The sequence below is a fragment of the Heptranchias perlo genome, chromosome 4 (assembly GCF_035084215.1).
Source record: "Heptranchias perlo isolate sHepPer1 chromosome 4, sHepPer1.hap1, whole genome shotgun sequence".
Lineage (NCBI taxonomy): Eukaryota > Metazoa > Chordata > Chondrichthyes > Hexanchiformes > Hexanchidae > Heptranchias > Heptranchias perlo.
In genome coordinates this window covers 120,146,971-120,164,752 of record NC_090328.1, presented here as the reverse complement: position 1 = coordinate 120,164,752, position 17,782 = coordinate 120,146,971, and the positions used below count along the sequence as shown (strand labels likewise).

Below are 17,782 nucleotides of genomic sequence, written 5' to 3'. Positions count from 1 at the left end.
CCAGTGCTAACAAACTCCAGGACCAACTCCCAGTGCTAACAAACTCCAGGACCAACTCCCAGTGCTAACAAACTCCAGGACCAACTCCCAGTGCTAACAAACTCCAGGACCAACTCCCAGTGCTAACAAACTCCAGGACCAACTCCCAGTGCTAACAAACTCCAGGACCAACTCCCAGTGCTAACAAACTCCAGGACCAACTCCCAGTGCTAACAAACTCCAGGACCAACTCCCAGTGCTAACAAACTCCAGGACCAACTCCCAGTGCTAACAAACTCCAGGACCAACTCCCAGTGCTAACAAACTCCAGGACCAACTCCCAGTGCTAACAAACTCCAGGACCAACTCCCAGTGCTAACAAACTCCAGGACCAACTCCCAGTGCTAACAAACTCCAGGACCAACTCCCAGTGCTAACAAACTCCAGGACCAACTCCCAGTGCTAACAAACTCCAGGACCAACTCCCAGTGCTAACAAACTCCAGGACCAACTCCCAGTGCTAACAAACTCCAGGACCAACTCCCAGTGCTAACAAACTCCAGGACCAACTCCCAGTGCTAACAAACTCCAGGACCAACTCCCAGTGCTAACAAACTCCAGGACCAACTCCCAGTGCTAACAAACTCCAGGACCAACTCCCAGTGCTAACAAACTCCAGGACCAACTCCCAGTGCTAACAAACTCCAGGACCAACTCCCAGTGCTAACAAACTCCAGGACCAACTCCCAGTGCTAACAAACTCCAGGACCAACTCCCAGTGTTAACAAACTCCAGGACCAACTCCCAGTGTTAACAAACTCCAGGACCAACTCCCAGTGTTAACAAACTCCAGGACCAACTCCCAGTGCGAACAAACTCCAGAACAAACTCCAGGACCAACTCCCAGTGCTAACAAACTCCAGGACCAACTCCCAGTGCTAACAAACTCCAGGACCAACTCCCAGTGTTAACAAACTCCAGGACCAACTCCCAGTGTTAACAAACTCCAGGACCAACTCCCAGTGTTAACAAACTCCAGGACCAACTCCCAGTGTTAACAAACTCCAGGACCAACTCCCAGTGTTAACAAACTCCAGGACCAACTCCCAGTGCTAACAAACTCCAGGACCAACTCCCAGTGCGAACAAACTCCAGGACCAACTCCCAGTGCTAACAAACTCCAGGACCAACTCCCAGTGCTAACAAACTCCAGGACCAACTCCCAGTGCTAACAAACTCCAGGACCAACTCCCAGTGCTAACAAACTCCAGGACCAACTCCCAGTGCTATTGGGTAAGTACAACCAAGAGGTGTCCTTTACCCAAACCCGAAGCAGGCGTCAGGCCCTTTGCAAATAGAACCAAGTGGCCTAACGCTTGCTTCCTGTCCTTGCTGCATGACTGGTTTGTCCTGAAACAGTCGGTGCCGTTACGGGCGACACTCAGGGAAACCCGCCCTAGGGATCGCCTGCAACAATGAAGATAAGTGTCTTATCTCTGAATATGGAGCCAAGAGGAGCTGCAGTGCTCCTCCCAATCCCACATTAAAGGACCCTCCTGACCAACCCCGCTTCCAGCCTTGAAATCCCTTTCTCTCCCCCCCTCCCCCCCGAGATCCCTTCCCCCCCGAGATCCCTTCCCCCCCGAGATCCCTTCCCCCCCGAGATCCCTTCCCCCCCGAGATCCCTTCCCCCCCGAGATCCCTTCCCCCCCGAGATCCCTTCCCCCCCGAGATCCCTTCCCCCCCGAGATCCCTTCCCCCCCGAGATCCCTTCCCCCCCGAGATCCCTTCCCCCCCGAGATCCCTTCCCCCCCCGAGATCCCTTCCCCCCCCGAGATCCCTTCCCCCCCGAGATCCCTTCCCCCCCGAGATCCCTTCCCCCCCGAGATCCCTTCCCCCCCGAGATCCCTTCCCCCCCGAGATCCCTTCCCCCCCGAGATCCCTTCCCCCCCCGAGATCCCTTCCCCCCCCGAGATCCCTTCCCCCCGAGATCCCTTCCCCCCCCGAGATCCCTTCCCCCCGAGATCCCTTCCCCCCGAGGCCCCATCCCCCCTCCCCCTTATCTCCCTCTTCCCCATCCCCGCAGGCTGCTGCTGGCTGCCAACCCCCTCCCCCCAGGCCATCGCTTACCTGCGGGTTGCTGTGGCGCTAGCAGTGGCCTGATCTTTGTCTGCTCCTCTCCGTTCTCCTCCCGCAGCACCATCTTCATTCTAACGAGATCTGAGGCCCAATATCGGGAGCTCCTCGGGCCTCTCCATTCGGGACGGGATACGAACCCTGCTCAGGGGAGTTCCCCCTTTGAGAAGTCATTTACCTCAAGACAGGATGTTTAGATTTTCACATAAGTGAGGCATCTCTGTACAAAAAACAATTTAATGCAAAAACTGAACCTCATATTTTCCCAGGGTCCATGGAGAATGGTTTGTAATAATGGGATGCAATGTCTTTGTTTTGTAAATTGCACTTTTAAGGTTGTATTGCCTGAACAAACTTTAGATTTACTCAGTGTCGATGATTTTCCTTCTGCTAAATGCCGTTTTTGCCATTAAGAGCACTTTCAGTAGTTTTACATGGAAATTACAGCACAGAAATCAATATGTTCAGTAATGATGCATTCCTGGCAGCCTCCAGCTACACAGGTGTACAGAGAATGCAGGGAAGGGAGAGGTGTAATTGGATTGTGTAATTTGATCCAGTCAGTGGTCATCGGGCTGGAGACGGGCAGTGCAGCACCTTATGCAGAGATACCAATGTAAGTGGCACTGCAGGCAGAACCCGTCAGAGTTCAGGCAACGCACAGTGCTCACACTCCCAAGATCAATCAACGCACAGCGCTAACAGGTGTCAGCTGTGGCTCAGTGGGTTGCACCCTCTCCTTTGGTTCAAGCCCCACTCCAGAGACTTGAGCACATAATCTAGGCTGACATTCCCAGTGCGGTACCGAGGAAGTGCTGACCTGTCGGAGGTGCCGTCTTTCAGATGAGATATTAAACCGAGGCCTCAACCAACGTCACTAAAAACAGATTATCTGGTCATTATGTCATTGCTGTTTGTGGGAGCTTGCTGCGCGCAAATTGGCTGCTACGTTTCATGTGTTACAACAGTGACTACACTTGAAATAGTACTTCATTGACTGTAAAGTGCTTTGAGATGTCCTGAGGTCGTGAAAGGCGCTGTATAAATGCAAGTCTATCTTTCTATGAATGCCTGCTCATCCTCCTTACCTTCCTTATTCAAGATGTGGAGATGCCGGTGATGGACTGGGGTTAACAATTGTAAACAATTTTACAACACCAAGTTATAGTCCAACGATTTTATTTTTAATCCCACAAGCTTTCGGGGGCTTTCCCTTTCCACACCGCCTGAGGAAGGGGAAAGCCCCCGAAAGCTTGTGGGATTAAAAATAAAATCGTTGGACTATAACTTGGTGTTGTAAAATTGTTTACAATTCCTTATTCAAAAAAGAGTGATCACAAGATAACTATGGATGAGGAAGGCCGTTTGGGTCACCATGAATCAAGTGCTGCGCTTGAACTCCACGTGGCCCGTATACATCTGTGGAAACAATGACCACAGCAGGCATTTTTTAAAATTCATTCATGGGATGTGGGCGTCGTTGGCGAGGCCGGCATTTATTGCCCATCCCTAATTGCCCTTGAGAAGGTGGTGGTGAGCCGCCTTCTTGAACCGCTGCAGTCCGTGTGGAGACGGTTCTCCCACAGTGCTGTTAGGAAGGGAGTTCCAGGATTTTGATCCAGCGACCGATGAAGGAACGGTGATATATTTCCAAGTCAGGATGGTGTGTGAGTTGGAGGGGAACGTGCAGGTGGTGTTGTTCCCATGTACCTGCTGCCCTTGTCCTTCTAGGTGGTAGAGGTCACGGGTTTGGGAGGTGCTGTCGAAGAAGCCTTGGCGAATTGCTGCAGTGCATCCTGTGGATGGTACACACTGCAGCCACAGTGCGCCGGAGGTGAAGGGAGTGAATGATTAGGATGGTGGATGGGGTGCCATTCAAGCGGGCTGCTTTGTCCTGGATGGTGTCGAGTTTCTTGAGCGTTGTTGGAGCTGCACTCATCCAGGCAAGTGGAGAGTATTCCATCACACTCCTGACTTGTGCCTTGTAGATGGTGGAAAGACTTTGGGGAGTCAGGAGGTGAGTCACTCGCCGCAGAATACCCAGCCTCTGACCTGCTCTTGTAGCCGCAGTATTTATATGGCTGGTCCAGTTAAGTTCCTACTCTTCTGAAGATAGCGAGATGCTGAATACCGAAGTGGCCATTATTCACATATGGCCCTAGACAGTGGATGTCATTGGTGGGGCAGGGGGTGGTGGGGGGAGGAGAACAGAGGATTCTGAGTGATGATGTGTGTCACCAGGTGCTCAGACCAGCAACCACCCTTATGGGAGTCTACAACAACAACTTGCATTTATATAGTGCCTTTAACATATTAAAACGTCCCCACGGTGCTTCACAGGAGCGTTATCAGACAAAATTTGACACCAAGCCACATAAGGAGACTGGTGACCAAAAGTGTGCTCAAAGAGGTAGGTTTTGAGGGGAGCCCCTTTTGGAGGGGAAAGAGGTCGAGAGGTTTGGGGAGGGAATTCCAGAGCTTGGGACCTAGGCAGCTGAAGGCACGGCCGCCAATGGTGGAGCGAAGAAAATCGGGGATGCCAAAGAGGCCAGAATTGGAGGAGCGCAGAGATCTCGGAGGGTTGTAGGGCTGGAGGAGGTTGCAGAGATAGGGAGGGGTGAGGCCACGGAGGGATTTGAAAACAAGGATGAGAATTTTAAAATGGAGGCACTGCCGGACCAGGCGCCAATGTAGGTCAGTGAGGACAGGGGGTGATGGGTGAACGGGACTTGGTGTGAGTTAGGATACGGGCAGCAGAGTTTTGGATGAGCTCAAGTTTATGGAGTAGTTTGTAGTTGTGAAGGAATGAAACCCAATATTGGCCAGCAGGAGCTCAGCGGTATGAGGCTAAAATGTACTTATCACCAAAGTGGCTTCATACCCATAAGTCCAAATATAGAGCCCTTAGTTTTTATATTGTTAATGAAATCTACATATTTACAATTTAAATAAGCTGTTATTTTATTTTTTACATTGAATCACTCAAATAGTTCATCTTTTTGGAACAGAAGCTGTAATTATTGATAATTTTATTCAATTGCCACAACACATGCGCCTTCTGTTTCTGCTAATAAATATATACACTTCTAAGAACTGTTCTCTTTCACTCTTTATCCTTTCTCATTTAAAAAATGATGAAATATTAAACATTTAAGTATTTTAGATGGAAAAACAGTATTCACTAAAAATGTTTTCAAATTGTGTTTTGGGTCCCCCTGTATTTGTGAGTGCCCAGTAACTTACAGCTGAAATCTGCTGAGATCAGGGCAAGTAATAAGTTACTCATGTAACTTGCAGTTATTTTTTAATCCTTATGCTAGAAACAGAGGCATGAATTATTATCCAAAATAATGCTGGTTAGTCAGCATCTGAAAGAGAAAGATAGGTTAACATTCAGGTTGGACCCTTCAGCAGGCAAGGAGTTACTGGTTTATAATATATGCCATACTTCAATTTCCCTTTTATTGTACTGCTAATGTTATAACTGAAATTGTGCAATCTCACAATTCACAGTGTGCACTGACCCCTCTTCCCCCTCCACCTGCTTTCCAGAGTGTCAGCTTAACTCAGTAGTAGTTCTCTCACCTCTAAGGTTGTGGGTTCAAATCCCACTCCAGGATTTGAGCACGTGCTAGGTTTATACTTCAGTGCATAGTGAGGGAGTGCTGCACTGTCAGAGGTGCTGTCTTTCGGATAAGGTGTTGAACTGTCTGCCTTTTCAAGGGGTGTAAAAATTCCCATGGCACTTTTTTCCAAAGAAGAGCGCAAGGAGTTTTGCTTGTGTGCTGGCCAACATCCATCCCTCAAACTATGTCGTAAAGCTCGTTATTCATCTTACTGACCTTTCGTCAGAATGTAATGGAAATTATGCAAACTGTGGTTGTTCACAAACCAGTTCTGACACGAGGTCTTCGACCTGAAACGTTAACTCTGTTTCTTTCTCCACAGATGCTGCCTGACTTGCTGAGCTTCTCCAGCATTTTCCGTTTTTATTTCAAAAACTAACTAATTGTCTGTTAATCAGTTTGGGACTACTGGGGACATGAAAGATGTTATTTAAATGCAAGTCCTTCTTCCTTATTCCTTTCATTACCAGGTGCCTAAAGAGTTAACAGGACAAAAGCAGTGTAGACACATGAACAGGTTAGCAAAACAGTACAGCAAACCAAGGCTTTATTCAAACAACTGAAATTGGGAATATTTTTTGCTATTAGACGCAAATAAATCCTGTATTTCTTATTCAGTTGCCCATTCAGACCAGGTAATTTACTTTTCACAAAGTATTATCACAGAATCATACAGCACGGAGGGAGGCCCCATTGTGCCTGTGCTGGCTCTTTGAAAGAGCTATCGAATTAATCCCATTCCCCCCTGCTCTGTCCCCATAGTTCTTAAAATGTTTATGTTAGTGATTCTATCACAACATCTGTTGAAATCACCCCTCAGCCTCCTCTGCATTCTGCGATTGCCTTATCGTGCAATCTGAGCTTTGTGTGTCTTCACCATCACTTTTCTGAAACCATTTCCCCCCCAAGGCAAAAATCAGGCGCTCTTTGCTAACCAACCCAAGTAGCCTTTCTTCGTGTGTGAGACTGGGGCAGGGAGCGTCATGGACTATTCGACTATTGGGGGGGGGGGCATTACAACCAACTCTTGTTCATATCCTCGTCCAACTCCCACACATGCACATTGTCCAGTAAAAATCCATGGCGACACAGCAGGAACGCTGGCTGACTTTCCCCGACTTAGAGCAGGGGAACTGAACCAATTATCGCATGAACAAATTGCCTAACTCAGCACAGGCAGACATCGTCCTCCCTCTTTCATTTGCTGACATTTTGCATAGGTGACTGAGGTACTGAAGTTAATAAACACTTATTTCCAAAGGTTACATTTACTTAGAATTTACAGCTCAGAAACAGGCCATTCGGCCCAACTGGTCTATGCCGGTGTTTATGCTCCACACGAGCCTCCTCCCTCCCTACTTTGTCTAACCCTATCTGCGTAACCTTCTATTCCTTTCTCCCTTTCATGTGTTTATCCAGCTGCCCCTTAAAGGCATCTATACTATTTGCCTCGACTACTCCTTTTGAAAGACCTCTTTGCCATTTTCAAAGTAAGAAACCAATAGCAATTTGGTAAAATAAATAGTCTTATGAACATAATATTTTCTCCCACCAGCATTGTGCAGTCTTACACTTAAATTCACAATTTTCTGTTGTAATCATCTTTTAGCACCGTAATGACATTATGCAATGGTGCCCAAAATGGCGCAAAACTGTAAAAATTACAACTTAAAATTTCATAAATGTGTTGAATAACTGACACCGGAAATGAGTTAAAGGATAGAACCTAATCTCGGCTTCCAGCTAATGTTTCAAAAAGTTCAATTTCAGCGTTTCTGATATCATCTGAAATCTTCAATTAAGTTATATTACAGCCTTTTAACTCTTTGCTGTGTGTTCACTAGACTTCATCTGCAACGGTCACTTATACTCTTATTAAGGTGGCATTTCCACATGGCGTTCACATCCGTATAGTCATAAATGTGGTGTGAAAATACTAGCACTGGTTCTTATCATTGAATCATAGACTCGTTACAGCACAGAAGGAGGCCATTCGGCCCATCAAGCCCATGCCAGCTCTTTGTAAGAGCACTCCAGTTAGTCCCATTCCCCTGCTCTTTCCCCGTAGCCCTGCAAATTTTTTCCCTTCAAGTATTTATCCAATTCATTGAATCTGCTTCCACCACCCTTTCAGGCAGCGCATTCCAGATCATAACCACTCGCTGCGTAGAAAAGTTTTTCCTCACGTCGCCTTTGGTTCTTTTGCCAATCACCTTAAACCTCTGTCCTCTAATTCTCGACCTTTCCGCCAATGGTGACGGTTTCTCTTTATTTACTTTATCTAAACCTTTCATGATTTTGAATACTTCTATCAAATTGCCTCTCAACCTCCTTTGCTCTAAGGAGAACAACCCCAGCTTCTCCGGTCTATCCACATAATTGAAATCCCTCAGCCCTGGAACCATTCTGGTAAATCTTTTCAGCACACACTCCCTAAGGCCTTCATATCCTTCCTAAAGTGCGCTGCCCAGAATTGGACACAATACTCCAGTTGTGGCCAAACCAGTGTTTTATATAACTTCCTTGTTTTTGTACTCTAAGCCTCTATTTATAAAGCCCTTGTGTGTAAGTGTGGTGTTGTACTGAGCCACACAGACCAGGAAGGATCCCAGATTTGAACTCTGGCCTATGTTGGATTAGCCGATCTGGACTGGGATGCCAGATGGTCTCTGTATACCTGGACTAAGTAAGGGAAATCTGCCATCCAGTCACCACTACTGGAATGTGAGTGTTGGGTGAGTGGAAGGTTTGGGGTTGGCTTTGGTGGTCTTCATAGTGGAATACCATCAAATCCTCTCTCCTCCTTCGCCCAATGCTATTCAGTATCTGTCATAACATAATTACGCGTAACCTTTATACGTAACTCTGTAACCACCTCCACCCCGACAACCCTCCGAGATCTCTGCACTCCTCCAATTTTGGCCTCTTGCGCGACCCTGATTTTCATCGCTCCACCATTGGTGGCCGTGCCTTCAGCTGCCTAGGCCCTTAGCTCTGGGAATTGCCTCCCTAAACCTCTCCACCTCTCTACCTCTCTCTCCTTCTTTAAGATGCTCCTTAAAACCTACCTCTTTGACCAAGCTTTTGGTCACCTGTCCTAATATCTCCTTATGTGGCTCGGTGTCAAATTTTGTTTGAAAATCGCTCCTGTGAAGCTCCTTGGGATGTTTTACTACATTAAAGACGCTATATAAATACAAGTTGTTGTTCACTAGTTGACTCTTTGATGATGCACAAGTCGGTATGTGTGACAATCGTTACAAGCTACGCACACTGGACATTTGACTAGTGGTGAGACTCAGAGCACTAACACATGGCAAAGTAAATCCTTTCCTGCACAGTGGTGCTTAAAGATTTACTGGAAACTAAATGCCTGGTGTTTGTGTGACCTACACGAACCGGCTAACATATTACACCAGTGTCATATTCCATTTATATATAAGTCATTGTTTAGCTAAGCTTTAAACAAAATACAGAATACTGTGTGTATGTGTATTTGAAATACGAGTGAATTAATCACTTGATTGTTCAATGAAAATGACTTTAGTTCTTGGTGAAAAATGATATTTCACTATGTTCTGTTTGCTTTGCTTCTGTGTCTACTGTGTCATATGACAATACTGTGTAACGTTTAATCAGGGCCAGCGTGGTCTCCTGGGCCAGTTTTGATTGCTTAAGGGGGTCAGGAGAAGAATTTTCCAGATTCCCTGCATTCCCCCCCCCCCCCACCCCTGCCCCATCCTGCTCCTCTCCCAAAATTCTCTCTCTACAGAGGCTGCCTGACCTGTTGAGTGTTTTCCAGCATTTTCTGTTTTCATTTCAGATTGCTAGCATCCGCAGTATTTTGGGGTTTTCATCACGTTTTTCGCCTCTCCCAGGAGATTACGTGGGGTGGGGAGAGTCTGTATTGTGATGCACAAGGCATCACAACTGTATGGGGACAGGCTGGATGGACTAGTTGGTCTTTTCCTGTCCGTCATTTTTTGGATCCCAGAGAGTAGTGAGCCTCTGGAACACATTGCCGGCTGGTGTGGTGGGCACTGACTCTCTCTGCCTTCAAGAGGGAGCTGGACCGCTTCCTGACTGGAGGCAGAGATCGCATCATATGGAAGGTAAACGTCGGGGTGGCGGTGGGGGTGGGGGGCAAACCCTAGGGGAAACATAGGAACAGGAGGAGGCCATTCAGCCTCTCGAGCCTGTTCCGCCATTCAGTTAGATCACGGCTGATCTGTATCTTAACTCCATCTACCCACCTTGGTTCCATAACCCATAATACCCTTCCCTAACACAAATCAAACAGGTCAGCAGCGGGCCAGAGTTTAGTTTGGGCCCAGAAGGAGAACACCTGGTCCTACAGGGCCCACAAAAGTAAAAACTAAAAATGTCCTTTTTTTGGAGTGGTCCCCAGCATTGGTTAGGCTGGTACAACTAGGGCACTGTGCACACTGCATCCTCTGAACAGAAAAGAGAAGGCTGAGAGGTGACCTGATGGAGGTCATTAAAATTATGAAGGGGTTCGATAGGGTAGACGTAGAGAAGGTGTTTCCACTTGTGAGGGAGACCAGAACTAGGGGACCATAATCATAAGATTGTCACTAACAAATCAGATAAGGAATTCAGGAGAAACTTTTTTTAGAATGGTGAGAATGTGGAACTCGCTACCACATGGAGTGGTTGAGGTGAAGAGCATCGATGCATTTAAGGGGAAGCTAGATAAGTACACGAGGGAGAAAGGAATAGAAGGACATGCTGATAGGATTAGATGAAGTAGAGAGGGAGGAGGCTCATGTGGAGCATAGACACCAGCATAGACCAGTTGGGCCAAATGGCCTGTTTCTGTACATTCCATGTAATTTGTACCTGAAAGTTGCAGTCGGGGCTCTACAACTGGCATAGAATACGAATTTGCATATTTAAGAAGCCCTGTGCCTGTTTCAGATGGGCAGGCTGCTCACCCATTTGCAGGCCCACCTGATAAATTGCATCAGGCAGACCTTGGGCATCCCTGGGGTGGGTGAAGTGCCCCCTAATCTTCAACTGTCAGCCCCCTGTTTTCCAGCCAAGAAACGGACGGCCATGAGTTGAAAATCTCCCACAATAGCTAAAAGTTTTGTTTTACAAAACACCATGAGGAACTGACTCTCGCCTGTGCACCTCATGTGAAATGTATTATTTCTTTTTGGCTCTGTTACATCATCTGGATTACTGTTTCCTCTACTCCTCCCCCCTTTACCTGGACATTGACTCTCATCATTTCCTATAAAATTTGGAATGGTTTTGAGATCTGCATTTATGCAACATCCTGACATAAGTGAACTGTTGGCAAGCTCCAAGAATTTTGTTGCCTGTAACTAGTCCTACTCAATGGAAATCTGATCATGTTTTGCCCATTCTAACAGGATTTCACTATATGTATAATATTTGATCAGATTTACTTTACTAGGAATTGTACGAGCTCTACAGTTTTTCTGACCATTTGCTCCCATTTTAAATCTTTTATGTCCTCCTCCATCCTGTCCGTGGAACTGTCCAATGCCCTACTGGCAAGCCTCCTGTCTTTCCGCCTTCCATTAACTCGAGCTCCATAAACTTGAGCTCATCCAAAATTCTGCTGCCCGTATCCTAACTCGCACCAAGTCCCGTTCACCCATCACACCCTGTGCTCGCTGACCTACATTGGTTCCCGGTCCAGCAACGCCTCGATTTTAAAATTCTCATCCCCGTGTTCAAATCCCTCCACTGTCTCGCCCCTCCCTATCTCTGTAACCTCCTCCAGCCCTACAATCCTCTGAGATCTCTGCTCTCCTCCAGTTCTGGCCTCTTGCGTATTCCCCAGTTCCTTCATCCCACCATTGGTGGCGGGGCCTTCAGCTGTCTAGGCCCTAAGCACTTAAATTCCCTCCCTAAACCTCTTTGCCTCTCCATCTCTGTTGGAGGTGCTGTCTTTCATATCCAGAATTTGGTAGTGTAGTGGTTATGTTACTGGACTAGTAATCCAGAGAACTGAGAGTTCAAATCCCACCATGGCAGTTTAGGGATTTGAAATCTGGAAATAAAACACTGGCATCAGCAAAAATGACCATAAAACAGTCGGATTATTATAAAATCCCAACTGATTCACTAATGCCCCTTAGGGAAAGAAACCTGCCGTTCTTACCTAGTCTGGCCTACATGTGACTCTAGTCTCACACCAATGTGATTGACTCTTAGCTGTCCTTGTAAGGCGCTCAGTTGTATCAGACAGCTCGCAGTTCAAGAAGGAGGCCCATCATCATCTTCTCAGGATAACTGGGGATGGGCAATAAAAATGCCAGACTTACCAGCATCTGAGAATGAATAAAAAACATTTTGGGGCGGGAACTCAGTGGATCTGGGTTCTGCCCCAAATTCCAGCGCCTCTGGTTATCTTCCACCCGAATTCCACTCCAAGAAGGAACGGAATCTCTGGGCTATAAATTATTGTTGCTGTACACGCTTGGTGTAATCCAGGCCCCAGGAGAGCAACACTACAATGACGTCCTTGTAATGTTCTCCCATTTCCGACATTTAAAGTCTGCTGCCAGGAATAAAGGTGGATCTGCTCTGCTGCCAGAATAAGGTCGATCAGGTAATTTGCATTGGGAACTGCCATTGATTTTGTGATGCCCATGCATTAGGGATTAACAGTAGCACAGTAATATACCATATTATTGAAACGATATACGATTCATTGAATCATAGAATCATACAGCACAGAAGGAGGTCATTGGGCCCATCGTGCCTGTGCTGGCATTTTTGAAAGAGCTCTCCAATTAGACAGTGTATTCCCGCTGCCTAAAAAAAATTCTTCTATTCTCCCCTTTTGGTTCCTTTGCCAATTACCTTAAATTTGTGCCTTCTGGTGACCGACCCTCCTGCCAGTGGAAACAGTTTCTCCATATTTACTCTATCAAAACCCTTCATAATTTTGAACACCTCCTATTAAGTTTCCCTTCTCTGCTCTAAGGAGAACAACCCCAGCTTCTCCAGTCTCTCCACATAACTGAAGTCCCTCATCCTTGGTACCATTCTAGTAAATCTCCTCTGTCCTTCCTAAAGTGCAGTTCCCAGGATTGGACACAATACTCCAGCTGAGGTCTAACCAGGGATTTATAAAGGTTCAGCATAACTTCCTTGCTTTTGTACTCTTGTACTTTTGATTCTGCTCCCTCCTCAAGCAAATTCATTCTTCATTATGATAGAGCTCTTTTAATATTATAGTTTGCTACAATAGGGTAGAAATTGGGCCTGGATGGCATCACATCGATCGCCTGTGCTACGCCCCACCCGATATCCAGTTTTATTGACCTTCCCTTTTGTTCTTCCCCCCCCCCCCCACCCCCCCCCAACTCCCCCTTTCCCTGGCTCTTACTTGTTCAAAAACTGTTAATTCTTTATTTCTTCCAATTCAGATGAAAGGTCATTGATCTGAAACATTAACTCTGTTTCTCTCTCCACAGATGCTGCCCGACCTGCTGAGTATTTCCAGCATTTTCTGTTTTTATTTCAGATTTCCAGCATCCCCAGTTTTTTTTTAACTTTTATTTCGGGGGTTTGTAGGGCTGGTGCAGGTTACAGAGATAGGGACGGGGCGAGGCCATGGAGTGATTTGAAAACGAGGATGAGACCTGGAGCCAATGTGTCGTAGAACAAGCGTCCATAAACCAAAACCAGGACTTGGCTTCTTGTCAACGAATTTGTCCACAGAAATGAGCCAACTAATTGTTTTCATTCTCGCTGTAAAGTTTTTGGTGAGTCGAGATGTTAAGTTTCGAGGCGATTCCCTGACGCACTGCTGTGGAATGTATGCATTGGATGTTCAGTAATTAGCCCAGTAAGGACACATGACTGTCAGAAGCTCACACGTCCTGGCTGAATGTTTAAATTTGCTGCTAAGGATCAAGAGCATTACCAGATTTTTAAACAGCTGCCAGTGACACCCACACTACGTTGATGGAGCTCAGGAGTGATCACTGATAGTGACCATGGAGGACAGTGCACTTTTCTCAGTCAAGATCTAGGCAGTGGGTGGACTGCAATTAGGCAAATGCCGATATTGTGCCTGCCAATTACATGGCAATTGCTTAATAGAAACATCTGCTCAGGGATGATTCACTTCCCATGCACCTCACAATTTCTGTTTAACTGATGACCGTTTATGATAAAAGGGAATGTTTTGCTTACTGTTAGGGTGCTTTGTTAACTGGTTTCTGTGGTATTACAAAAACTGTTTTGAAACATCAACATTACAGGTGCTGATGGAAGTGTATGGTAATATTTTCTTATGTGACTTTATGAAAAGTGATAACTGCTCAATTTTCTTTGCTATATTTCATTGACGCAACAGTTCAGAAAGCATGCATATTAAAAACACATGCAATTTTAACAGAACTAGTTATATCTATGTAAAGTGCTGTATATTGAGGGGGGTGAGGGGGGGGTAACATATCCCCGACTGTGGGAATGTTTGTAATAGTTACACTGCTGTAGTAGTTATAGTGTCAGCTGTGGCTCAGTTGGTAGCACTCTTGCCTCTGAGTCAGAAGGTCGTGGGTTCAAGTCCCAATCCAGAGCACAAAATCTAGGCTGACACTCCCAGTGCAGTACTGAGGGAGTGCTGCACTGTTGGAGTTGCCATCTTTCGGATGAGATGTTAAGCCGAGGCTCCATCAGCCCTCTCAGGTGGACGTAAAGAGCAGGGGCGTTTTCCTCAGTGTCCTGGTCAATATTTATCCCTCAACCAACATCGCTAAAAAAATAGATTATCGGGTCATTTATTTCATTGCTGTTTGTGGGACATAAGAAAATAAGAAATAGGAGCAGGAGTAGGCCATACTCGAACACTCGAGCCTGCTCCGCCATTCAATAAGATCATGGCTGATCTTCGACCTCAACTCCACTTTCCCACCCGATCCCCATCTCCCTTGATTCCCCTAGAGTCCAAAAACCTATTGATCTCAGCCTTCAATATACTCAATGCCTGAGCATCCACAGCCCTCGGGTAGAGAATTCTCAAAGATTCACAACCCTCCGCGTGAAGAAATTCCTCCTCATCTCAGTCCTAGATGGCCGACCCCTTATCCTGAGACTTTGCCCCCTAATTCTAAACTCTCCAGCCAGAGGAAACAGCCTCTCAGCATCAACCGTGTCAAGCTCCTCACAGAATCTTATATGAGATCACCTCTCATTCTTCTAAACTCCAGAGAGTATAGGCCCACTCGACTCAATCAAAGGGCAACCCTCTCCTCCCAGGAATCAATCTAGTGAACCTTTGTTGCTCTTCTGGCCAGCCACCCTCTGCAAACATCAGCTCACCAAGTCCCGTTCGCACATCGCCCGTATCCTTGCTGTGCGCAAATTGACTCTAGATTATCTGCAGGGTTCTCCTGTTCTCCCACTGCAAGTTCAGCAGAAATCCTGAAGAAACAGCATAAATGGTCTCTTTATGTTGATTCTCTGTGGGTTCTGCCGATGTTCCAACTGAGAACTCCCCGCAGAAACTCTGGGTATGTCTCCGAGAACACTCAATAACTTAATGTGGTTTGATTTCCAAAAGGATCTTTGTCTAACCCTGTCCCACTCAGAGCTTTCAGAAATGTTCATCTATTTGACTGCGGAGAGCAATTGTTGATGAGTACATCTGTTACCAAGGAGAGATTGGTGTCAGTAACAGGCATGCGTGCCTGGAATTTGCATAGGGGTTCATCTGATCTACTGCTGGAACTTTGGCGGAGGATTAGCAGAACTCTCGATGAAACAGCAGAGTTAGCTAAAATCATCACCTGCCTCCACCCCCACCTCAGACCATCAGACCCTGAAATCCTCAGCGATGCCGTTGTCACCTCCAGACTCAACTATTCCAATGCTCTTCTGGCCGGCCACCCTCTGTAAACTTCAGCTCATCAAGTCCCATTCACACATCGCCCATATCCTTGCTGACCTACATTGGCTCCAGTCCCCCAACGCCTCAAATTTACAACGCTCATCCTCGTGTTTAACTCCCTTCATGGCCTTGCTTCTCCCTATCTCTGTAACCCTCCTCCAGAACTACAATCTCTCCCACCCCCTGCGAACTATCCATTCTTGTAACTTCAGCCTCTTGTGCGCACCGTCCCTTCGCCCCATCATCTGTGGCCTTGCCTTCAACGACCTAGGCTGAGCGCTCTGGAATTTCCTTCTTAAACCCCTCCACCTCTCCACCAAGGGATCTGGATCAAAGGCGGGGAAATAGAATTGAGGTACAGATCAGCCATGGTCTAATTGAATGGCGGGACAGGCTCTAAGGGCTGAATGGCCTACTCCTGTTCTCAGTTGACATGCTGAGGGAATGTCCAACAATGGCTGGAGTTGGCAGTAAACGGGTCCTGGCCGCAAAACGCTGTTCTCGGGAAAGCAATAGGATTCTCATCCAATCGGCACCTGCGCTACCAGTGCACCTGATTGGGGAATTGGCCCTAATATCTCGGCTGTTATTTTATTACAAAAAAAATCGATTGGAGAAATGTCCTCAATCGCTGTGTTGGAGACTAGAGTCAACACTGAAAATACATCATTAGGTTGTTAATCTTCTACAATCTCATGATCAGAACGGCACTGCCAGAGACTTCAGTGCTTATGCTAAGAACACAGAGCACCACTTCAATGTTATCTAACAACACAAAATGTCTGCACGCAATTCCAGTGCCAAAACTTTCCACAGCACTTCTCAACCCGCTGAACTATGTCCCAGATAGTGTATCGGCCAGGAATTGTGTCCTTTGTGTGCAGAAGATCAAATGAAACATCATTATGTTACATTGAATTACATAGAATGTACAGCACAGAAACAGGCCATTCGCCCAACTGGCCCATGCCTGTGTTTATGCTCCGCACGAGCCTTCTCCCACTCCTCTTCATCTCGCCCTATCAGCATATCCTTCTATTCCTTTCTCCCTCATGCGTTTATCTAGCTTCTCCTTAAATGCATCTATGCTATTCACCTCAACTACTTCTTGTGGTAGCGAGTTCCACATTTGACAAATCAGGTATTCCAAGGCTCTGCGTTTAATTATTGTCCCATCAAATTTTCCAAGGGGTGACTATTTGCTCTGTGCATTATGTATTGCAAAATTGTAGAAGAGTTTGTATAGAATGTGTTTACAATTTTGCTATCAAGGGCACACAAAGGAAATCTTCTCACCACCTCAGTAACTGCCAAAGCCAATGTTGTAAGATTTCTGTCCTGGCTATAGTTACCTTTGGCTGCACCTGATACTGTATACAAAACCACAGTATGACTGTCACTACTTTTTAGCACATGATATAGTTTTTCTACAGGACATCAACCCGAGGCAACTTCCTTCAAACATACCCTGACATTTCACAGCTACATTTCCCCGGGGCTGCCAACTCTGGTTGGACGTATTCCCGGAAGTTTCATTACATGACCTCCCGCCTCGAACTTCCCCGCCCAGTCAAACAGCCTCCCCCCCCACCACCCCCATCTCTAGTATTTTTATAACTAATAAAGGTGTTCAAAGAAAATGCACAATTTTTTTTAATGCCCCTGTGATTTTTCTCCCAGGTAGTTACTCGCAGTAGTGTCCTGGAGACTCCAGCACAAATCAGAAGGGTTGGCAACCCTACATCTCCCTTACTGGGTTTTTTTTCTACTTTGGGCTTTTTTTTGGCTCTATTTTAACGATTTATTTTCTCATGAACGCATCACATCCACCCAGAGGGCAACGAGAGACTGCTCTGAGGCTCCATCTTTGGCTTTTTTCCTCTCTTCAACTTTTGCGGTATCTGCACTATAGGCCTTGATCTTTCACATTTATTATTAAACAAGCAAAAGCAAAGCCCCTCAGTAACTAGTTATCTACACTATTCCAGTGTAGACAAATAAAAATAGCATGGATTAGTTTTCCTTTACAGTAGTTCCCTCTATCCCTTAGGAGAAGCATCTTATTCTCACTTGGCACCTTCCCAATTTGGAGTCAGCTAATATTGTGAATTCACAGTGTGCTGAATTTGAACTCTGGCTC

At 46.3% G+C, this 17,782-nt stretch overlaps 1 protein-coding gene across 5 annotated transcripts in view; it reads left to right on the top strand.

The window, feature by feature from the left end:
- susd1 (sushi domain containing 1) overlaps window positions 1–14,115 on the top strand; it is an 84,447-nt gene extending 70,332 nt beyond the window's left edge. For all 5 annotated transcript variants that reach the window (XR_010962759.1, XM_067983583.1, XM_067983585.1 and 2 more), the window contains one exon: window positions 13,220–14,115. Coding sequence is in view for 4 of the 5 variants with exons in the window: in XM_067983583.1 (XP_067839684.1) it covers window positions 13,220–13,238 (19 nt within the window). In the remaining variant the exon portion in view is untranslated. The remainder of the gene's footprint in view (window positions 1–13,219) is intronic.
- The last annotated feature ends 3,667 nt before the right edge of the window (window positions 14,116–17,782 follow it).